This window comes from Cynocephalus volans, chromosome 1, assembly GCF_027409185.1.
Source record: "Cynocephalus volans isolate mCynVol1 chromosome 1, mCynVol1.pri, whole genome shotgun sequence".
Lineage (NCBI taxonomy): Eukaryota > Metazoa > Chordata > Mammalia > Dermoptera > Cynocephalidae > Cynocephalus > Cynocephalus volans.
Window position 1 is genome coordinate 110,000,165 of NC_084460.1, and position 25,269 is coordinate 110,025,433.

General features: G+C 35.9%; 1 protein-coding gene across 2 annotated transcripts; it reads right to left on the reverse strand.

The window, feature by feature from the left end:
• Positions 1 to 298: 298 nt before the first annotated feature.
• Positions 299 to 24,997, reverse strand: TBCCD1 (TBCC domain containing 1). 2 transcript variants are annotated; one of them, XM_063108991.1, is made up of 8 exons: positions 24,919 to 24,994; positions 21,999 to 22,271; positions 17,542 to 17,697; positions 13,915 to 14,281; positions 11,917 to 12,103; positions 11,267 to 11,764; positions 3,439 to 3,589; positions 299 to 750 (listed from the first exon to the last, which is right to left on the reverse strand). In XM_063108991.1, the coding sequence occupies exons 2-7, from the start codon at positions 22,032 to 22,034 to the stop codon at positions 3,460 to 3,462; spliced, it is 1,374 nt and encodes a 457-aa protein (XP_062965061.1). In that variant the 5' UTR covers positions 22,035 to 22,271; positions 24,919 to 24,994; the 3' UTR covers positions 299 to 750; positions 3,439 to 3,459. The 2 variants fall into 2 exon arrangements, with proteins under 2 accessions (XP_062965061.1, XP_062965055.1); XM_063108985.1 differs by having other exon boundaries at positions 300 to 750; positions 21,999 to 22,377; positions 24,919 to 24,997.
• Positions 24,998 to 25,269: the final 272 nt, after the last annotated feature.

The following is a 25,269-nucleotide window of genomic DNA, read 5'->3' on the forward strand; positions in this document are numbered from 1 at the left end:
CAGTGATCAGTTTCATTTCACTAACCTGATCACTGTTTTTCTTTATTTGAAAGAACAGGGCTTTCCCAATCAAACATAAACTTTATTTTGATAATGATGTCACAGGATGACATTGGAAACATTTTCTAAAATTAAAAGTAAAGCTTTATCCTTTTACCAAAAGGAGAAAATTACTTTTTAGAGTTTGTTTATTGAAAATTTAAAGCAGAAAGTGAAAAACAAAGATATTTACACAATTTCATCAAGTTTTGTATTTTAAGGACTAAAATATCTTTGTATAAAACTATTTCTGCTATATTTATACACCAACAAATCATACTTTCATTCTATTATTTTTTAAAATGAGTAGTAATTTCCTTTTAAATAGTTACAAAGAACTATAAAACTCTTACTTAACTCTAGAAAGGATGAAACCCTTTCATGATACAAATTAAAATATGAAATATATTTGCAAATCTACACTCAATCACTTTAATTTTAACACATATACAATGGGACTGCCTTCATCAACTTTTTCATTTTGGCATCACAAAGATGTTCTGTTGTTCTACAAACAGTATGTTTATAGGTAAATCAGAAGTTTAGCTAAAATTCACCCTAAACAGTAATAACTGAGAACAGAATGAAAATCAAGGAAAGGTCTTCAATAGGAAGAAAAAGCCCCACAGTCTCTTAAACAGTAAGAGCGTCTTCCCAACTTAAGTTTCAAGATGGGCACCATCCTCCATTTGTCCTCATGGTTCCAGAGCGCTGAATATAACAAAAGAAATATTAATATTAATTACTTAATTTCCTTCTGCCATTATGCAAATAAGAAAAGAACTTGTATTCACAAAATCATATAAATCAGGGTGAGAAGACAGTTTACAGTAATAAAATATATAAAGTTTAAAGTTAATTATATTCCTTTTTTTTTTTTTTGTCCTTTTGTGACCGGTAAGGGGATCGCAACCCTTGGCTTGGTGTCATCCGCACCGCGCTCAGCCAGTGAGCGCACTGGCCATTCCTATATAGGATCCGAACCCGCGGTGGGAGTGCCACTGTGCTCCCCAGCACCACGGGGCCGGCCCTATATTCCTTTTTTCTAAGTGTCACATTAGTTCATAACAGAAGAAAAGAAATTCATACATAGACATAAAAAACTGGCACACTGGGGGCTTAGTATAAACTAAAATTTTTACCCTCTTACAGTTCCCATTTCCTTTGTATAGTCCCCAAGACTTCCAGTTCTTAATCTCAGCATTTACTAAATATTGTAAAATTCTTTTTTTTTAATTAATACACACTTCGAAATGAAAATTATATATAAAGTAAACAACAGAATACATTTTTCACAGCTTTGGAAAACTACATTTCCTTAAAAAGTTACACACATGTCCTTGCAGTACCACTCCTAGATATATACCCATGAGAAATGAAAACATATGTCGGCAAAAAAACTTGTACACAAATGTAAGTAGCAGCATTATTCTCAACAGCTGAAAAGTAGAAACAACCCAAATGTCCATCAACTGATGAAAAGACAAAGTGGTATATCCATCCAATGGAATATTATCTGGGCATGAAAAGGAACAAAGTACTGATACATGCTACAACATGAATGAACCTTGAAAACATTATGCTAAGTGAAAGCCAGACACAAAAGGCCACATGTTGTATGATTCCATGTACATGAAATGTTGAGCACAGACAAAGAAGATTAGTGGTTGTCAGGGGCTTGGGGGGAAGAGGAGATATAAAGGGTTGAAGGAATAAGCTACTGCCAATGTGTATGGGCTTTATTTGGGGGTGATGAAAATGCTCTGAATTTGTTCATGATGATGGTTGCACAAACTTGTGATTATACTTAAAAGACACTGAATTCTTCACTTTAAAAAGGTGAATTTTAATTCACATAATTTTATGTGTATTATATTTCAATAAAAATAAAGAATAAGTTTTCTCTCACCCTAGAGACCCAGTCTCATTTCTCAAAGACAAACACTGTTTACAGTTTATCTTTTCAGAAAATTTTAGGTGTGTATCAGCATATGAGTACATGTGATAATCCCTGTCTTTTTTCAGACATACAAGGCAACATTTTACTTTTTCCCCTAAGCTTAGAAACAATTCAATATCAGAACATACAAAATATATTCGTTCCTTTTAAAGATGCATTCCATGGTATGGATGAATCAGTCCATTAGGTGCTAGCCCTCTACCGAGAAGCATTTGGGTTGTTTCCAATCTACAATTATTTCAAACAATGCTGCAATGAATATCTTTTTAAACAAATCTTTATAGGTTACAAAATTTCAGTTAGACAGGAGGAATAAGTTCAAGAGATCTATTGTATAACATGGTATCTGCAGTTAATAACAATATATTGCATTCTTGAAAAATGCTGAGAGTATAGATGTTAAATATTCTCACCACAAAAACAACAACTATGTGAGGTAATGCATATGTTAATTACAGCTTTATTTAGCTATTCCACAGTGTGTATATATTTCAAAATATTAGGTTGTATGTGATAAATACATAAAATTTTGTCAATCTTAAAAAATTAAAGTAAAAAATTAAATAAATCTTTACATGCATGAGTATACCTGTAAGATAAACTCTAAGAAGTGAAATTGCTAAGTGAAAGAATATTTGTATTTTTAATCTTGATTTTGTCAAATTGCTGCCAAAAGAGGCCACACACATTTACACTTTCCCCAGTGTAAATAAAATGTCTTGCCAGTGTTATGCACCACCAGTTTTTGATCCTTTCCAATCTGGTATATAAAAAATAGTACCTTACATTTCTTCAATTGTAAGTGAGCACCTTTATGCATTCTGTTGTCTTATTCATGTCCTTTGTCTGGTTTTCTACTGTTAGTTTTTAGAAATAATTTAAAGCAACAAAGTAAACAAATTTGTATTTTAAAAAGGAATACCATATATTTGGATTAAAAAATTCCCAATAAACATGTATCCATGTTCTCTTCCATTTAATCTATGATCTTCTAGTGTTCAGTAATCAAATCTTCATTTGGATTAATTCTAGTAATTTATCACCGCTCATATGTGCAATTAACAAAGATCACCTTATTTATTAATTGGTTTGGGGGGGACAGGAAAAAAGAAAGATGTGTTAGAAAGAAGGAATAAAACTTAAATTTATGTATGGGGTTGAAGTGGTATCTTTGTACACTTATATAAAAAGCAAAAAAGACAAAACTGGGCCATTATATTTGCCCCAAATTCTATAGTCTCCACCTGAATATTTTGGTTGGTCTTTTCACTGTATAATATGGTAAATATGGATATGTAAAGGTCTGTGTATGCTGGAAGGTGCGGTGGAAAAAAAACTGGCAATGGTTAATAACATAATACCCTGTGCATATTTTTTGTATGCTTGGAAGATTTTCCCAAAAGAATTTGTTTTAAGTGGTCTACATTAGAAATGCCTACCAGTGTTTTGATACAGGAGCCCTATCCTGCTGCTTGTTTGGAACCTGCTGCAGGGGGTACAAGGGTGTCCAGCTGTTGGCGATGTCCTGTATTAATCAACCATTCATAAAACTTGTTCTCCACAAGTATCTGGAACTGCTTCCTTTGATCCCTAAAATTGCAATTGAGAGCAAAAAGAATATAAGAACACCAATTCATATAAATTTTATTCCAGATATTATATAATACTTTAATGGGATAATGCTAAATGATTAATTATTTCTAATTATCCTTTTGTTCTCACTCTGCTCAGAGTCCATTGTACCACCACCACCACCACAACAACAAAAAGGATTGGTCACAAACAATGCCTTCTTTGTAAAGACTTATTAATTGTCAGATATTTACTGAGGACCAAGTGAATGCTGGGGTAGAGTTCTGACTGATGGGGATAAAAATATAAGGAAAAGAGAAGAGACAAGGCCCCTGTCAAGGGAGGATGGCACTGCATGATTCCAGAGGGCACCATTCACATTGTGATCTATGTAGTCTATGGCCCTGTGAACTGTATATTCTAGTAGGGAAGATAGGTAATAAATAAAGTAAATATATGATATAAAGTTAAGTAGTTATAAGTGCCCTGAAGAAAAATAGAGAAGGATAAGGAATGGAGAGTATTGGGAATGCTATGTTAGAATAACAATGGACAGAGAAGGCCTCTCTACATGACATGTGAGCAGAGGTCTGAACGAAGTGATGAAGTAAGCAAATGAATATCTGGAGAGAAACCAGGCAGAAGGAACAAAACTACAAAGGTTTTCAAGTGAAATCATATTTAACATGTTTAAGAGAAGAAAGAGAAGAAGAGCTCCTGATAGGCAGGAGCTAGCTTAGCACTATTAGGCTGACTTTAGTGTAGCTAGGATCTAGCCCAGTCATGGTTGAACATAAACAATTCCACAGGACACCAACGCCACTCTGGGATGATGACATACCAAGACAAAAACAAGGCCACTCCATAATCATAACTCAGTCCAGACAAAAAGAAAAAATTTGTGGTCCAAACCACAAAAACGACCTAACATCACCCTTTCCTGGCTAATGAGTGACTGTTGCTTCTTTACAATTATAGTTTTAGCTCTATTTTACTTCTCTCACCTTAGATATAAAAATTATTGGTACTAAATCATAGAATTACTCTTGCTTCCAGATAGCCCTGCTTCCTAGAATTCTCCCCAAAATCACCTAACATAAGCCAAAATCCAATGATAAGTCCTTTTTAATCTGCTTTTACTAGTATGAAGCACATTTCTCCATGCTCCCCAACCTTTTACTGAGATGAAACACAGTTCTCTCCCTCCTTGCAATGAGTCAATATACCATCCATCTTTGTTCTACAGATGTGTTCCTGGTGGTCTTTGGCCAGAGGGCAATGACTAAGTAATAGCAAGAAGACTGTTGTATGGTGGGAGGGAGTGAAGGAAGAAAAGAATGGTAGAAAACGAGGAAGAGAAAGCCTGGTAGGTATGGTAAAGTCTCTGGATTATATTCCAGTTATGATGGAAAGCCATTAGAGCAGGAAAACCACATGATCTAGTAACTTTTTAAAGAAACATGCTGGCAGCTTGTTTTCAAACTGATTTGTCTTCCTATATTCCCAAAGTTAAATTGACTACTTTCATTGTTTCTAGTGTCACCATGGATCTCATTCCCAGAAAACACTATAATTCAGAATCAACATTAAGTGCTTACCACATCCCACACTCTGCACATGTGTGTAAGCTTTTCACATATGCAAAAGAAGCTAGGCATCTAAACACTAAAAGCATTCAAACAAGAAAATTGCTTTAAAAGGATGTTTATTCAATGACCATCTATTTTATATCACATTATCATGTTATTCTTATATGATGTAATATATGGTAAAAGTTGAAAGAAAATAACAAAGACATTAGAGGCAGTTAAGAACCTCTGTGTTGAGATACTTTCCTTCTATACCTAATTTGCTGAGAGTCTTTATCATGAAAGGATATTGAATTTTGTCAAATGCTTTTTCTGCATCTATTGAGATAATCATATGGTTTTTGTCCTTGATTTTGTTGATGTGGTTTATCACATTTACTGACTGGTGAATGCTGAACCATCCTTGGATCCCTGGGATGAATCCCACTTGATCATGGTGTATAATTTTTTTGATGTGTTGCCGTGTTTTGATTGCTAATATTTTGTGGAGGATTTCTGCATCTATGTTCATCAGAGATATTGGCCTTAGTTTTCTTTTTTTGTTGTATCTTTGGTTTGGTAGCAGGGTGATGCTGGCCTCATAGAATGAGTTTGGGAGAATGACTTCTGTTTCAATTTTTTTGAATAGTTTGAAGAGAATTGTATTAATTCCTCTTTAAAGGTTTGGTAGAATTTAGCAGTAAAGCTATCTGGCCCTGGACTTTTCTTTGTTGGGAGACTGCTGATTACTGCTTCAATCTTGTTGCTTGCTATTGGTCTGCTCAGGTTTTCTATTTCTTCTTGGTTCAGTCTTGGTAGTTTCCATGTATCCAAAAACTTATCCATTTCATCCAGGTTTTCAAATTTGTTGGTGTATAGTTGTTTATAATATTCTCTAGTAATTCTTTGTATTTCTGCGGTATCAGTTGTAATGTCTCCTTTTTCATTTCTGATTTTTGTTATTGCGTCTTCTTTTTTTAGTTAGCCTAGCTAATGGTTTCTTTATTTAATTTATACTCTCAAAAAACTAACTTTTTTGTTTCATTGCTCTTTTGTATCATTTTTGGGGTCTCTATTTCATTTAGTTCTGCTCTGATCTTAATTATTTCTTTCCATCTACTAATTTTGGGATTGGATTGTTGGATAGTATCTCAACACAAATAAAAATCACATATGACAAAACCACCACCAATATCATCCTGAATGGGAACAAGACAAGGATGACCACTCTTACCACTTCTATTTCACTCCTGTTTAGTACTGGAAATACTAGCCAGAGCAATCAGGCAAGAGAAAGAAATAAAGGGCATCTCAACTGGAAAAGACAAAGTTAAACTGTCTGTGTTTGCAGATGACATGATCCTATATACAGAAAAAACCAAAGACTACCCAAAAACTCTTAGAGCTGATAAACGATTTCAGTAAAGTTGCAGGATACAAAATCAACATGCAAAAATCAACAGTGTTTTTATACTCCAATAACAAACTAGTGGAAAAAGAAATCAAGAAAGCAAGCCCATTAACAATAGTTGCCAAAAAAATAAAATTTAACCAAGGGGGTGAAAAATCCCTACAATGAGAACTACAAATCACTGCTGAAAGAAACTAAAGAGGACACAAAAAGATGGAAAAACATTCCATGCTCTTGGATTGGAAGAATTAACACCATGAAAATGTCCATACTACTGCAAAGAGATCTACAGATTCAATGCAATCCCCATTAAAATATCAATGACATTCTTCACAGAAATAGAAAAAAACAATTCTAACATTCATACAGAAAACCAAAGATCACAAATAGCCAAAGCAATCCTGAGCAACAAAAATAAAGCTGGGAGCCTAACACTACCTGACTCCAAATTATACTACAAAGCCATAGTAACCAAAACAGCATGGTACTAGCATAAAAACAGACACTCAGACCAATGGAACAGAACAGAGAACCCAGAAATCAACTCACATACTTACAGGCATTTGATCTTTGACAAGGGCAACAGGAGCACACACTGGGGAAAGGACTGTCTCTTCAATAAGTGATGCTGGGAAAACTGGTCATCCATATGCAGATGAATGAAATTAGACCTACTTCTCACTGTATACCAAAATCAATTCAAAATGGATTAAAAACTCATAAATAAGACCTGAAACTGTAAAACTCTTAAAAGAAAACATAGAGGAAAGACTTCAGGAAGTAGGACTGGGCAAAGACTTTATGAATGAATAAGACCCCAAAAGCACAGGGAACAAAAGGAAAAAATAAGCAAATGTGATTATATCAAACTAAAAAGCTTCTGCACAGCAAATGAAACAATTAACACAATGAAAAGACAACCTGCAGGGTAGGGAAAGATATTTGCAAACTATGCATCCATCCCACAAGGGATTAATAAATATCCAGAATATACACAGGACTCAAACAACAGAAAAAAAACCAAGTAACCTGTCTAAAAAATGGGCAAAGGAGCTGAACTGGCATTTCTCAAAGGAAGATATACAAATGGCCAATGGACACATGAAAAAATGCTCAACATCACTAAGCATCAGGGAAATGCAAATCAAAACCACAGTGAGATATCATCTCTCACCAGTTACACTGGTCATTATCAAAAAGACACAGAATAATAAATGTTGCAAGGATGCAGAGGAAGAAGAACTCTCCTACACTACTGGCGGGAGTATAAATTAAGTGCAGCCATTATGGAAAAGAGTATGGAGGTTCCTCAAACAACTACAGATAGAATTAGCATATGATCCCACAATCCCACTGCTGGGTGTATATCCAAAGGAATGGAAATCATCATGTGGAAAGGATACCTGCTCTCCCATGTTTATCACAGCTCTACTTAAAATAGCTAGGAGTTGGAACCAACCATCAATGGATGACTGAATAAGGAAAATGTGGTATATATACACAATGGAATACTACTCAGCCATAAAAAGGAATACTACTCTGCCATAAAATTCCACAATGGAATGCCATTAGCTGCAACATGGATGAAGTTAGAGAAAATTATGTTAAGTGAAATAAGCCAGGCACAGAAAGAGAAATAGCACATGTCCTCACTCATAAGTGGAAGCTAAAAAAAATACAAATAAACAAAAAAAGAAAGAAAGATACAACAATCAAAACAATTCATTGAACTTTTCAAAGGAGAGACTGGAACTGAGGCCAGCAGAGGTAGGAAATGGGGAGGAAAAGGCGGGGTAGTGAGAAATTGGTAAAGGGCCACAAAAAAATGATTACATGTGTAATAATAAATATAGTAATTATCCTGATTTGAGGATCATGTATTGCAGCACAGGTATTGATATTCAACGATGTACCCTACAGATATGTATAATCAATTATGTTTCAATTTAAAAAAAATAAAAAAAGAACCTCTGGAACCATGGTGACTGGCAGTGAATCCTGGCTCTTCTGTGACTTTAGTAAAGTAATTAATCTCTCAGTTCTTCAGTTTTCCCATGTGTAATAGGGTATTGTTATGGAGAATAAATAAATTAGTACAGAGAAGGTGTTTAGAATAGTACTTGGCACATAGTAAGTGCTCAGTACATATTACCTGTTAATATCATTATGATGTAATATGCTGGAATAAGAATGACTGGTCTGTAGTATTAATGTCTTGGTGGCTCAATCCATGAGGTACAGATTACACAGAATGTTTGTAATAGATAATAGAAGTATTAACACAATGGACTTCTAGTTAAAGCATGCATTGTGACTGTTGTCAATCTTTTTATTTTTTGCCAGGTAGCAAATGTTTTAAAGAGTCTAAATGCAATTGTTTAACTATATATTATCCATGTTATTCCTTAATCCATAAGATGAGAATAAAGCCAAGACAATGCATCTGGAAAATATGACTAGATCAAGTCTTTTTTCAATTACTATTTCTCCTAGAATGAAGTTAACTCTAACAGGTCAGGTTCCAGATTTTCTGGGTAAACAATCTCACTCAGAAGATGAGATACATACACACATACACATCACTAGTACTCATACTAGTAAACACAGTATCTCATACACATAGCTAAACACAGAACAGCACACATCACACATACATCACTACTATATGTTACCTTATTAAATATACACATCAATCTAATTGGGTAGAAAATGCTTTATATGTATAAGCTACAATTAAGAGACAGAGAAGTTAAATACACACTCAGTGTCACATAGTAAGTGGCATGTTCCTTATTAATTCCTGAGTCTGAGACATTCCCCTACAATATAGACACAACTATCCAAAAAAACTCACTAAACTTAAAATCTAACAAAACTGAAAGATCTAATTAATATAAGCATTTTCACTCATACATTAAATAGAAATTCTGGATCATCAGAAATTGAAACATTTCTGGAATGGCTGTCACTTTCCAAGGTAATGACAACCAGCAAAAACAACTACTACTAGAAAAATAGAATCCAATCATTAAAGAATTTTTCTAAGTCGTAAGAAGTAGGGATAGGATATTATGAAGACATGACATTTCACATAAAGATCTCCAAAAAAAACTTGATACCTTTTCTCAAACTAGCTCTAGCTCTCAAATGGACGATGTTTAAATGTTTCCTATTTTTGTCTTCTAATATCTCTAACAAATAAAATTTGATTAAATACCAAAATATTTGTACAAACAGTAATTACTTATTCTGCAAATCCATTACTTTCAAATTGTATATATATAGTGTTCTGTCTGGAAGAAAACTGATGAATCAAAATTTAAGCTGGGCTCCAATTTTTGGAGTCATCTTTATTTTTCTTGTCTTCTTCACAGGATTTTCCACTGAGCCCTTCCTCCTGTGAAAGTATTTCTGTTCTCCACCCCTCTTCTCTTCACTCTAGTCCAGTTTCTTAGTCTAGACTATTGAAATATTACCCTTACTCCCTTCTTTCAATTCTAACCAGAGAATTTTCCCATGTGCTAATCACATTGCTTTATATATTTTTTAATCCACAATAGCATCTAATAAAGTGGTCTGCATATAGTAGGCATTCTACAAATGTTCCCAAATAAATGAAATGACTTTTTGTACTTCAATCCATTGTTAAAACCCTATAACAACTCCTAACTGTTCAATTCCACTTAAACCTAATTTTCACTGCCTAGCATTCAAGATTTGACATAATCTGACTCAATCTATCCATCCAAGCTTAAATACCACTATTCCATACCCAGAATCCCGCCTCAGCAATTGATCTTCAGGATACCTAAGGCCTACTTTCTGCTTCCACATCTGCTCCTCCAGTGCTGTTGAAAGTATTCTGCCCAGTCCTCACTTCCTATCCAAACTGCTTATTCTTCAGGGTCCAACACAAATTCTACTTCCTCCATAAATCTTCCCTCACTATCCACACTGAGGTATTCTGGATCTCTATAATCCATACAGTGTGTCCCTGATTTTTGGAGTTCAAAGACCAATACCCTTGATATAAAACTCCGTGGTGTACATAATACAGTAATCATAGCTATCTATTATCACAAGCATGTTGTGATAATAAAAAAGTAGGGAAAAAGTAGGGAAAAAATAATCTCAGAATAAAAGATAGTATTTTGCTCTGAGTAAATCTACCTTTATTTAAAAACACTGTACTTATTTTTCACATTTTACCATGGACTAGGGAAAACTTTGACAAAAACTGGCACTAGTCTGTGGACCAGCATTAGGAAGCTACCCTTAGAGATTCTGACTCAGTAAGTCTGTGGTGTGGTGGAGCCAGGGAAATCTGTATTTTTAACAAGCTACTCAAAGAATTCTAATACACTACCAAGTTTGAGAACCAGTAGTATAGTATAAAGAAGTAAATTAACAACTAAAAACCAATCCATTTAAGTATTGGATTATGTGGAATATTCTATATATGATTTAATTTATATAAGTCTTATATCTGACAACTAAACTCAAGCTTCTTAAAAGAAGGCAGTCTAATACCTGAGTATCCACTCACTTCCATCCCCCAACCCAACAGTGCCTAGAATAGTGATCTGAAATCCAAGCCTTAACAAAAAAACAATGTTTTTAAATTACTTTAACATAGCTATAAAAATGTGTAGATTAATTTGTTTTTACATGGAGTTTCAAGTAAAATACAAACTATTACTTCTAGAAAACACTCACTTTGTCAAACGAGCCTCCTTCACAGTTTTCTGCCAGATCTGTATCTTCTGCTCTCTTTGACCCAGTGCTTTCTGATATACAGATGGAAGACCCCCAGGTATCTCTGTTGTGTCCCCTTCCATTTCAAAGGGGATAATAAATACATAGAACTCACAAGGTGGTAAAAGCCGGAAGACACTTGTATTGTTGTTCTCTCTGCACACAATCACTGGATTATCCCAATAATTAGGTACTGTAGCAAGGCCAGTCTTGGCCATATGGTCCTCTAGCATTGGGTAATAGGTATGGAAAGGGGCAAAAGTTACTGTCTGGTTCCCAGAGAGAATAAGTGGACGTGTAGGTGTCAGAATGTGAAAGATGGAACCTGCTGTAGAAGAGATGGACAAACGATGGCAAACAGCAATGACTTTAACGTTGTCACAGCTGTGGAGATGAAGAACAGTCTCTACAGGGCCCAAGACAAAGGTGCTATTCCTACATTTCTCAATTGTCACAGATCTAAAAAAAAAAAAAAAAAAAAAAAAGTAAATTCCTCTTAATAAGATAAACAATATTTGACAAAAATACTATTCTCTGATGACAAAAGAAAGGATTGATCCTAGTTGAAAGAAAATGTGAAAATGTTAGAACACTATGAAGAGTGCACTTACCGCAAGGGAGAGAGCAGATATATAAAAGATTCGTTGCAACGATGAATCTTCACATGTGCCCCCACCAGAGTATCTGAGCTCTTGGCCAATGTCTGCTTGTAAACCTGGCTCATTACCACCATACGGTGCATCCTAGGGGCCACATGAGTATTACATGCTATCTTAGCTCTTTTGGTCGTACCTTCAACTATTTAAGAAAACATATAAATAAATGAGATAGTTTCAAATAAAAGAAAAACAAATAACCATATGAGGTTATACATGTCTACATATACACATGTCTAAGATTAGATAGTACATATGAGGGAAAAAGTGTTAGGTCTAAGCAATGGGTAAAGAGTTGTTTACTAAACCATTCTCCATTCTTTTCTGTATGTTTGTAGTAATTCATAATTTTGTTATAAAATAATTTTAGAACCTAAAATCCATTCAAGATTGTCTATAGATCTAAGATTTTTTTCATACCTACCCTTGAAGTTAAGTAATGTGTCTACTAAGGTCATAAGACTAGTAAGTCACAGAGGTGGCCCAACTCATAATTAACCTCTAAACAGCCATAATATTAATTCTGTACTCCTTCTAATTTACTTACATACCACATTAGTCCAAGAATTCTATTTGAATACATGTCTTTACTTCCAAGATCACTACTACCTAAGAGCACAACTTCCTATCATACACAGTGTCTTACACAAACTGACATTCAAAAAATATGTGCAGGTTGCCTTCCTAACAGTCCCACCATTACGTGACAAGCTTCTCAGACTGTACTTTCCTGCAAGCTTTCAAGACACCCTTGTAAACAATACTGGCCAAACATGGAGAGGTCACATAAGTATGCTATTATCTTCTTTTAAAAGAATTCTTATTGATTATTTTTATTACCTACATACATGTATGTAATACCTAGATATTGTAGAAAAATAAAAAGTAAAAGAAGAAAAAAATCATTTGTAATCTTACTGTCACTGTTAACATTTTAGTATAATCCTATGAAGTTGGATAGTTTTTTTTTTCCTATTAGTGCACATCCTAACAACTTTCAAAAACTCACTTGAACTTATATTCTTTTATGAACACCAAGAATTATGTAGTATCTCTTATATATTTATGGGAGCCTTACATATCTAAGAGTCTCCAACTTCATATTAGAGGAATAGCCTGATCGGATATAGAATTCTTGGATTACAATCTTTTTGCTCAAGATTCTATAGATGTTGCTAAACCATTTTCTGTTTTTTAGCATTACAAACATTTGATACAAAAATCATTTTTTTTACATTTGTATGGAACTTACTTTTTCCTTGCCTTTGAAATTCAGAGATTGTTGAAGTACATTCTAGAGCAGTTTTTTCCCCCCATTAGTTTTGTCTGGCACTTGCCTCAGTAGTGTAAATACCTACTGAGGTGTATGCCCAGTCCCTCTTCTCTTAAAACTTGTACCTGGGCCCGGGAGTCATACAGCACCTAAACCTATCCAGTTAGCCATCACTGGACTATCAGGAATAGATACCTGATACAACTAAAGCCAGATTCTCTCTACTGTAAATTTAAATTTCCTATTTAGAAACATTTACTCTGCTTGTGTTTATGTAGCTAAAGACCTCATCTCTACAACAACTCTCTGAAGTTGTTACTGTGGGATGGCGAAATTCTGCTGAGTTGTACAGAAAATAGGCAAGCCTCCAGCCAGTGAGAATATTTGAGTGAGTAGGAGAGAGAGTCAGATAAGAGAAAAGCAGAGCAAAGAGAGGACTAATTGCAGTTGGAGGTTCTGTTAACTGCAACCAAAAGGACCTCGACTAATAAATCAACTCTAAGATGTTGCCTTGAGAGAAAAAGTCATAGACAAAGCACAGATGTTCCCTTTTTCTCTTTTATAGTAGATATATATTTTTAGGTCCTCTACAGAAGATGTGTGATCATTAATACACCAGAAAACACTAAGTTTCTTAATTTGTCATTCAATTTAATATAGGTTAAAAAATTAAAAAATACCTTGATGAGCCCAAGCCAATTTCTTTCCAGACTTGAGGCAAGCAGATGTACCAAATGGATTCCCGGTCAAACAGGTTCTCAACCAGGCTTCCAGCTTGTAGAAAGAGAAAGTCTTAGAGATCCTTGAGAAGCCACTTTCTGCATGCAGTGGTTGCCACAGTGCAAGTTCATGAAGTGAATAGATTTTCCTGGCTCTACTTACAGTACCTTCAATGAGAAAGCTGAGTGCCACAACAGCTTCTCGAGAGACCAGACTACTATGAGTTGAATGAAATGATGCAGTGAGTTGTTCAGGATCTAAAAGCAGCTCAAGGAGATTTGACAGATGATCATAGACAAATGCTTGATGACTGTAATCATTCCAGTTCTGAAAAAATCAGAAGAAAATACTCTTAATAGAACAGAGATTCTCCAAGACCTAAAACTTCCATATTTTACTTTTTTCCTATTTATACTCTGCCTCATCCCCCTAAAAGGATTTAGGTGGCTATATAAACTTTATAAACTTTTCTTGTGTACGGTATGTGATAGGTTTAAATAGATTCCCTCTTCACCTTAGCTAACTGAAAAGTAATACTAATAATAACATTTAGAGTTTGCCAAGCATTAGGTATTATATATACTTTAACATATTTAATCTTAACAATCCTAAAATGGATGCCATTATCATGCCCATTTTACATCTGAGGGAATAGAGGTACAGAAAGGTAAAGATACTTGCCCAAGGTCACACAGCTAGTAAATAAAAGATTCAGATTGAAAATAAAAATAATTACCATGGACATTCATTCGGTGAAGCACTGGGTTTCTTAATTTACCTTCTCCAATTACAGAAAGAATTTCAAATTCTACTAGGTGAAATGAGGCAATCAATCTTATAGTGACTAGATTTAAGAGAAATTACAATTTGGGGAATATGCTTTGAGTTGGCAGATGTCCCAGTGATTTGATTCATTCATTTGATAGATATTTTTTGAGCACCTCTTATTCAGCATGAGCAGTATTTAGTGATGAATATGCAAATTGAATAACACACAGTTCCAGTCCTCAAGGAACTCAGTCTATGTAGTGAGAAGACAATATAAACAAATAACCACAACACAATGAGATAAGACCTAGAGCAGAGATTTGTAAAGACATTCTATGAGATGAGAGGAGTGACTAACTCCACCTGGAAAAAAAAAATCATAGTGGAGTGCTGTTTGAATAGATTCTTGATTGATGTTGGTAGTTAGCCAAACAAATAAGAAAAAAAGGCATTCTAGAGGCATAGGCAGCAGCACATGCAAAGGCCCACAGGAGTAGAAGTAGCTGCTGTGTTCAGAGAACTGCAAATGCTGGGTGGGGGTATAGGAAGCATGCTGGGAAGTGGCAGCTGAAGTTAAAATATTAGGCAGGGAATGATCATGAAAGGCCTTGTATGAAATACTAAAACATCTGGACTGTATTTTGTGTGCCAGGGACTTTCAAGCTATTTTCTAAATAGATATACCTTTTCAATAAATTTTATTTGGATGCCCCCCACCCCCCCAAAAACCCCAAACAGATCAAAGCAGAGCTGTCCTCAGATTCAACCTACTCTTCCTCCCTTTGCTTCCTCTCCCACAGCAGGCCCTGAGGAAGCTCCATGGAGTACAATATGAAAACAACATGACAATGAGGATTAATTGAAGGAGTTTAAACAGGAGATAGATATAATCCATCTGCATTTTAGAAAGTCCAGTGTGGTCAGTGGACTATGGACTAAAAGCAGGATGACCAGCTAGGACCTAATTACAGAAATCAAGACCAAAAAAAGTCATTAGACTAAAAAGCCTAGAGAAGAGGAAGAAAAGGGACAGATTTAAAGAGTTATTTTGTGGGGAAAAAAGTAATATTGAGGCAGAATAAGTAAGACTTGACAACTAAGTAGGCACGGGTGGACTGGTGGTAAGTTTCACTGGCATAGAGAGAACAAGTCAAATAAAGTAAAAAGATACTTTACTGTCGGGATACACAGTCATATCCCAAACTGAAGTAGAGGCAGGCCTTATTAGAATTGGAACTGGAAAGCCATCTAGAACCTGGTTCTCTTTCAGGGGTCAATGTTTCTCTGTATGTCTGTTCCATTCTGTTCTTTTTCTCTGATGACAAACATCCTGTGGTTCCTCTGATTACCTCAGAGTTTCTAATCCCTCATAACTCTAGGTCACTCATAAGCAGGTAGCTATTCTTATTCCAATGCCACATAAGTTTTCAGTTCAGGCACCCATCACCAACTGGTAATTTCTTCAGTCCCTGGGGTACTGATGGGCCCAAGACATCATCTCAAATCAGACCAATTTCAAATACACAGCAATGAATGGGCTACTCTATTCAAATGTCCATCCCTGTCCAATCAGTTGTTGGAAAGGTTATGCTATAGCACAAACCAGTCACAATTTACTGGAACTTACTATGCAACAAGTCCCATGCTAATATAATACTGAATTGTCAAAGCCATTCAGAAAAAGGAATTATTATCTTCGTATAAAGAGGAGAAGCCAAGGCCTACAGAAGTTAACTGACTTGCCTAAAATCATGTGACTATTAAGTGATAGAGCCAGATCTGAATGCAGGCCACCTTAAATGACAACACCATCTCCTAACAGTGCTCCTTCAGCAGAAAATACATGCAGAGAGAGCAGGCCATGATTGACATCTCTAATACATATGGACTTGGACATTCTGAATTTAAGATATAGCTATAGCATCTAAGTAAAGAGGTAAATATGACGCAAGAGCTCTAGATAGAGATAAACTTGGGAGTCACTGAGAAATAGGAAGTCCATGCAAATAGAAAGAATTATGGTGAATTATGCTTAGTGAGAAAATTGCCCCAGGCAGAATCTTGGGGGAATGGCACAGCATGTAAAAGAAACTCATGAAGAAACATGAGAAAAAGAATCTGAAACAGAACATGGAGGATATAGCATCATGGAATACAAGGGAGCACAGACTTATTAAAAAGGAGATTATAATAGTGTCAAGTATCAAAGAGATTGTTTTAGCCTCAGAACATTTTTAAAAAGCATGCACTGAGATCTACATTTTACTTAAAAGTTTTTCAAAATACTGCCACAAAAACAGATGAAAACACTTTAGTTTATAAAAACAGGAAGAAAAAAGCAGTATGACATTTTCTAAAACTCACAATGCAGTTAAATTTAACTTCTAGATTGTAATATCATATATAATTACTTAAGCATGATTAATCAATCTGACATTTTTATAGAAAATTTTTTCAGCAGATTTCAGACTTTGCAAACACGACATCTCATTTATCCTATCTTAATCTAATAAGTGATTCAAATTCACTAACATTTGCAAAAATGAGAATGCTAATATAGTGAATGATTTACCCAAAAATCACATAAGTGAATTTTGTGCCAGTGAAGAAACTAAAACCACTTCTCTATTTTGGTTAGGACTGCACACATTGATTTTGTTTTATAATTAGGAAAAAAAAAAAGGAAAAAACAAAAAGACAAAATAAGCCATCAAATCACTGGCTTATATAAGGAATCCCAACATAATTTTTAAGGAAGGTGAATCAGCTCCCTCACAAACAGTCCCTTTCAGAGAAGGACACCAAGATATAAATAGTACCTTATTATGACAATTGGGTTTTCCAGTCAGGTCAGGAGACCGAGATCTGTTTCTAGGACTAGGCCACTCTTCTCCAATCAAAGATGTCCTCAGCGAGACCTTGTTTAACTGCTGTATGTATAAGAAGAGCAGAAACTGTAGGGTGTCCACTGAAAGCTGTCCAAGAAGAAAATAAATGATGAATACATGTCTTAAAACAATATCAATCAATCATCTACAACTGAGTAGACACAGTAAACTAAATCCACAACAGTTTGCTAATACTAAAAAAACAAATTTAGAAACACTGCTAGCATTTGATATGTATGTCTCTGATACCCTGATGTAGGAATTTCTAAAACTAAAGTAGAAAACTATGTAGCATCTATGGCCATAGAAATTCTCTCCCAAAACTGACGAAGAGGTAAGCATGAAGTACATACTTTTTAAAAGTATATTATTTCGGAAGCTTAAAAATATAGTTAAAAAAAATAACCTTAATAATTGGAATAAATAAATGAATATGTGGAAGAAAGGAAGAAAGAAATTCAGTCAAGACATAGAGGTTTAACCTAAGATTCACAGTCTTACCAAGAAAGTTTAAGATATCATTGCAATACGTGACACTGTATGTAACTTTTTTGGTATATACGCATTTTGTGGTGGTGTAGGCCTCAGGTTTTCACCATATTCTTAAAGGGGTATCTGATTTAAAGAAAAAAAACACTACTGGTTTGATAGATGTGTAAAGTCATTTCTTATTTGAGGAAGGGTGTGGTTTGAAGCTCACCATTTGAAGCTCATGATTATCCTCATATACGCATTCCCACAAACACAGGAGAGGCGAAAAAATGAAATAATACATCTAGGTTTACGGCTATATTCACCTTGATTCCCCCCCTGGATAAAAATTGCTATAATCTGAGGAGTTTAAAAATACAGATTCTCAGAATCATCCAGACCTATTCAATCAACTGTCAATGTGGAATCTCATGAATGTATATATTTTATAGGTTTTTACTTTCTTAATTAAACTGCTTGAGATAACTGTAGGTTCACATGCAGTAGTACCCTTTATCCAGTTTCCCATCTTGCAAAACTATAGTGCAATGTCACAACCAGGACACTGACATTGATACAGTACATTTCCATCAACATTAGGATCTCTCATGTTGCCCTTTTATAGCCACACCCACTTCTCTGCCACCCTCACCCCTTCCTTAGCTCCTGGCAACTACTTATCTGTTCTCCATCGCTATAATTATATCATTTCAAGAATGTTATATAAATGGAACCACACAGTATGTAACCTTTTGGGACTGGCTTTTTTCATTCAGCATAATTCCCCGATTTTATACATATTTCCATTTTAACGATTATTTGTTATATTATTATTTTTTCACATAGTCTCCCCATGAGACTAGGAGATCCTTGTCTTTACATTTTATATCCCTAGTAACTAGCATAGAATCTGATACATAATAAACACTCAAAAAATTTGGAACTTCTTGAAGGTTTTACTCATGCCTTATCCACTTCATCCATTACTATACCTAGGCACACAATAGGCACTCAATAAATAAATAATTAATGAATAACTATAATGCCCTCCCTCTCTTGGTTACTTGACAAACTTTTCAATTTCCAAAACCTTATTCAGATATTACCCCACACAGCAGAGAAACTTTCCCAAAATAAATGGAAGCAAAGGACTCTGAGGCCCTAACAGGCATGGCTGTGGCAAACTGTATTATTTGCAACTGTTCTCTTCCCCATACTCCTCCAAGAGGCTTATATAGCCTTACCCATGGCCATGGGATCTTCCTTACCTCCTGTGAGGTAGTTTACCTTCTCATCGCACTGACTTTAGGTTTGATCATGTGACAAAGCTTCAGCCAATGGAATAAAAGTACTCACAGTTTTTGTCACACCTAAGCAAAAGTTTTAAGAGGAATCAAGAGAGCCCCAAAATAAACCCACACATGTATAGTGAACTAGTTTTCCACAGGGTGCCAAGATACAAAATGGGGAAAGGATAGTCTCTTTAATAAATGGTGCTGGGAAAACTGGATATCCACATGAAAAGAGTAAACTAGGGCTATAGCTTACACCATACACAATCAACTAAAAAATGGATTAAAGACTTAAAATGTAAGACCTGAAATGGTAAAACTCCTAGGAAAAAAAAAATAAGGAAAAACTCCTTTACGTTGGTCTTGGTAATGATTTTTTTAATATGACACCATAAGCACAGGCAACAAAAGCAAAAATAAACAAGTAGAATTACATCAAACTAAAAAGTTTCTCCACAGCATAGAAAACAACCAACAAAATGAAAAGGCAATCTATGGAAAAATACTTGCAAACCATATATAGAGTATCTGATAAGAAGTTAATACCCAAAATATATAATAAACACCTATAACTCAAAAGCAAAAAGAAAACAAAGCACCAAATAACCAGATTTTTAAAATGGGCAAAGGCCCTGCATAGACATTTCTCTAAAGAAGATATACAAATGGCCAACAGGTACGTAAAAAGGTGCTCAGCATCACTAGTCATTAGGGAAACGCATATCAAAACCACAATGAGATATTACCTTGCACTTGTTAGGATGGCGATTATTAAAAAATAAATAAATAAATAACAAGTGTTGGCAAGGATGTGGAGAAAAGGGTACACTAGTACACTGCTGGAAGGAATGTAAATTGGTACAGCCATTACAGAAAACAGTACAGTGATTCCTCAAAAAATTAAAGATAGAACTACTATATATGATCCAGCAATCCTACTTCTACGTATTTATTGAAAGGAAATGAAATCAAGATCTTGAAGATATAGCTGCATTCCCACAATCACTGCATAATTATTGACAATTGCCAAGATATGTAAACAACCTAAATGTCCACTGGTGGATGAATGGATAAAGAAAATGTGGGAGATATATATATGCACACACATACACACACACATATACACAAAATGAAATATTACTCAACATTAAAAAAGAATGAAATCCTGCCCTTTTCAACAACATGGATGGACCTGGAGGACATTATGCTGAGTGAAATAAGCCAGACATAGAATAACAAATACTGCATGATCTCACTTATATGTGGAATCTAAAATAATCAAACTCATAGAAGCAGAGAGTAGAATGGTTATTGCCAGAGGAGGGGGAAATGGAGAGGTGATGGTCAAAAGCTACAAACTCTCAATTATACAAGATAATTAAGTTCTGGAGATCTACTTACTATACAGCATAGTGCCTACAGCTGACAATACTGTATTGTATACTTAAATTTTTCTAAGAGGGTAGATCTTATGTTACAGATACACATAAAATAAGAAAATAATAAATAATAATAATAATGATTAAGGAGGCAGGGGAAATGTTGGGAGGTGATGAATGTGTCTATGGCCTTGATGGTGGTGATGGTTTCACAATATATAATTATACTCAAATTCTTCAAGTTGTATATATTAAATAAGAAAAAAAAAGAGGCATCATGAGTTTCCTCCTACTCTACTGTTCTTCCTTTCTGTTACAAGAATAAGCATGACCTACACAGAAGCTGTTTCTTTGGCCTGGGTTCCCAAATGAGGAGACACATAGAGCTAAGCCATAGCTGAAGTACAGCCACTAGGTAAAATAAGTAAGAAATAAACCTATGTTATTGTAAGCCACTGGAATTTCATTTTTTTTGTTTTTGTTTTTACTGCAGCAAAGCTGATTAATATAATAGTGACTCCAAAAGACAGAAGTGTGGATCCCTGAGTTATGACTTGGACAACAGCAGCCCAGAGATTCATACGACCAGGTGCACCTCTGTTGGACTGCCACATAAATGAGTAATAAACTGTTATTGTTCTAAGCCACTGAAATGCTAGGATTGTTTATTACTGTAATTGGCCTATTCTGATTAATATACTTTCTCTGTTAAGTCTTTCCTGATCACCAGAATGAATCATTATTTATTCTATTTCTGTACTTTATGCATACTTTTATTATTGGGCATACCACACTGTTAAATAGCACTTGTTTACACACCAGATTCCCCAAGTAGTCTATGAGCTCCATGAAGGCAGAGATGCTGTCCTAATCATCAGTGAATCCCAGCACATGGTAGATGCTCATTTAAAAACAGCTAGGTGCCCTGACTGTAACCTATCCGTGGTTTATAACACTCAGTCACCCCAAAATATTTTTAAAGTCAATGAAAATACTTCCTCTTTCAATCACAGGTTTCCTGCAACATTACTGTTTTTGGGAGTAGGTGAATAGGATTGGTAAATAAGAACTAATTCACTGAATACATTACATACTGACAAACTGTAACTTCTAAAAATCAAACGGTCCTTTTTTAATAATCACAATGGTCATTAACCTAAAACCCCACAATATACCACTAGTACAAAAATTAAGAATGGTTTATTTCCCAAAGTAATTAAACACATACACACACATCAATCTATACCTGATTTCTCTGCTTTTCAACTTCATCCTCAGACATGCAGTTGGACAGAACCTCAGACCATTCCAGGCGCTCCTCAGGTGTCCTCACTGAAAGACTATCAAATAGTTCGAAGTAAAGCCATGCCAGATCCTTAGCCAACTGCAACTTTCCACATGCAATATGTCTCCATGTAGACCAGTAGAGGCGTGGATAAGCTCCCTCTGCAGCCCGGGTTCGCACATAGGTGGATATCTTCCTGAGATAGTGAAGACTGAACTTGGATGGAGGGGGGACCTGCAAGGCACCCACTATAAAGGGTTCTGCTTTCACCCAGAGGAGAACTCTGGACTGATCCATATTATCTCTAAGGACATCTGGATGAAAAGGCTTTTCTGCATACCTAGGAAACAAAATTTCTTCACAAACTGATTTGAAACAAATTTCATTTATACATTTTCTTAGAAGGTGACCCCTCTCTTATCTGTTTTTAAATGTACTACATCAATTTAAAAAGCAGCTCTAGTTTAGAGGAACTGAGAATTAAAACAGATTCCCAAAGATAGGTACGAGTTATCCAAGGAAAGAGAAGGGAGGCTCAGAACAAATAGGCCCAAAAGAGAGTGAGAGATCATATTGAAAGAAGTGAAAGATGTTCAGTGTGGATTTTTGGTCAGATCTCATTAACCAAAAATAGAGTGGATTTTTGGTCAGATCTCATTACAATCTATTTGAGCAAAAAATTGTGTGACAAAATAAAATTATCCTACTTGAATTATTAGAAATCGTTGTTTAAGAAGAATGTGTAAATGCAGCAAGTCTGAGTTGAATCCCTGCTCAGGGCAGTAAGATAAGAAGGAATGGGGGGAAAAAGTCATCCTGTCACAGGAAAACTTGCTCTACACTGAGGGTGAACATTGATCAAAATAAGAGGAATAAAATTTCTGAGTTTAATCATTTACACATAGAGGACAGTTGGTTAAAGATTTGGATGTGTTAGCTGACCACATAAACTCAATATGAAACACTAATACGAGGCGGTAGACAAGAATGCTAATGTAAACACAGGCTGCAAAAATAGATCAAGGGAAGTTAAAGTATCTTTATCCTTTGTAACAGTTAACTGGCTCTGGCATATTCTATCATGCTGAGTTCAAGTACAGTATTTTTAGGTTTTGTTTGTTTGTTGTTTCTTTGTTATAATAATGATACTTGATTTTTATACAATATCTATAAAATATCTGAAAATAGAAGAGAATCATCCACAGTCCCATCACCACAGGGCAACTAGTTAATATTTTATCATATTTCCTTCTCCTCTTTTTTCTACACATAGATATAAATTTCTTTTTGGATTTTCATAGTTATGATAACACCACATATACAATTCTGTATTATTTTAAAAGCTTCAAGGCATTCTAAATAAATATACTCAAATTTATTCAACTATTCTCCCATTTTTAGACACTTAATAGGCTCAAGATTTTTCACCAAAACAAGATAGACAAAATAATGATCACTGTTGAAGCTGAGATATGGGTACATGGGGGTCCATTTATTTGTTCTACTTCTGTGTATGTTAAAATTTTCCAGTATAAAAAATTTAAATGTTTTCTCTATTATAAATAATGCTGACTACCATCTTTTTTTATTTTCTGCATAATGAATTATTTCCTAGAATTTTCAGATATGTATTCGTGAAATGAAGTAACTGACAGTTCCGAAGAACCTGACATGAGGGTACTTCAAAAAGTTCATCGAAAGATTCGTATTATTCTATTCTTTTATTTCTATTTTTCCACAAACTTTTTGAAGTATTCTTGTACATTCCCATTGCTTTCCAAACTATTTTATCAAATTGTACCATCATTTGACCATGGTACTCACTTCATTGAGCACTCCTCAGCATTAAGTAACATCACTTAAAAAAAAATCTTTCCTTGTCTGACTGATAAAAAATGTTTTATTGTTATTATTATATTTTGCATCTGATTCTAAGAAATTGTACTTCTCTTGAGAATGATCTGCTAAAAAAAATAATTGACATCAATCGAGTGCTTAGTATGTGCCAGGTAGAATGCTAAACATTTTGTGTACTTCACCTGGAGAAACAGTACATATTGATTGTTCTCGTTTTCAGATGAGAAAACCGAGGTTTAGAAAAGCTCAGGGACTTATCCAACGTCACACACTCAGCTGGCACAGCCCTAGATTAGGATTCAGGTCTGACTTGAGAACTGCATTGCTGCAGATGAACTTTGGGAACCCAGTTTTGGGAGAATATCTGAAAAATGGGAGTGGATCCAGAAGGGGATTACCAGAACGAAGAGCCTTACACATGAGACCATTTAAGGGCTAAGTGAAAGAAATGCGAGTGTGAACCCAAAAGAAGGGCGTGGAAGGGTAAATGGCAGCTGTCTTTGAATATGGGAGTGGCCTAGCGTCGTTTAGCATAGTTCTGAGTAAAAGCAGACGATGAGAGAGTAACGTGAGGAAGACGTCAGCTCTCTCCAAAATGTAAATAGGCTGCTCTGTGAGGTACTGAACTCCTGTTCCTTCAATGTGCAATCAAAAACCAGATCTTGAGAATGAACCTTATATTCTAACTCTGAGACTCGAGAGGGCTAACTTCGTAAACAAACATAAACGGGGGCCGTTTCACTCGGGATGCACGGGGATTCGGGTTTTTCAGAACTGGAGATGGGCGAGGGCCCAAGGCGAGCTTCCCGAGGCTTCGTCACCATCTCGACGCGGTCCGAAATAAGACTCTGCGTGGGCCGCCGAGCACCCCGACCAGACTTCGGGAACACAGACGCCCCAGCTGACAGGGTTCTCAGTGGGCCCGAGACCCGGCAAGCGCGAAGGCAGCCCCCTCCACCCCCGACACGAGCCTGAAGCTTGAACGGCTCAACCCTCCCCGCCGCCACCGGCCCCTGCATATTACCTGCGAAGGCAGGCTCCCCTCCACCAAACCTCTCCGAGCGCCACAGCGCCCAGCGTCCAGCTCACCGGGCCCGCCCCTCGCCCGCCGCCGCGCGTCGCCGCGCCCACCGCGCCCACCACGCAAGCGCGGAGGCTTCGCATCACCGAGAACGGGCGGACCACGTTGCTAGAGCGGCGGATTGCTTCTCCCACGTCTGAGAAAAACTTGGTGGAGAACGAGAGTCGTCGATGCTGGGACCTGGAACCAGACCCACCACTTCCTGGTGTCGCGCCTTTCGACCAGGGAGAGTAGGAAGTTTTCTGTTGCTCCACAGAACTGTGGTCAGCCAGTAGCTGCTGGTAAGGTCAGCAC

Excerpts from the sequence above, each read along its gene's own strand:
- TBCCD1 (XM_063108985.1), bottom strand. The coding sequence starts at position 22,334 with ATGGATCAGTCCAGAGTTCTCCTCTGGGTGAAAGCAGAACCCTTTATA. Across the intron at positions 14,282-17,541 it reads AACCCAATTGTCATAATAAG|AACTGGAATGATTACAGTCA; the intron begins GTACTATTTATA and ends TGATTTTTTCAG. Across the intron at positions 11,765-11,916 it reads TATCTGCTCTCTCCCTTGCG|ATCTGTGACAATTGAGAAAT; the intron begins GTAAGTGCACTC and ends TTTTTTTTTTAG.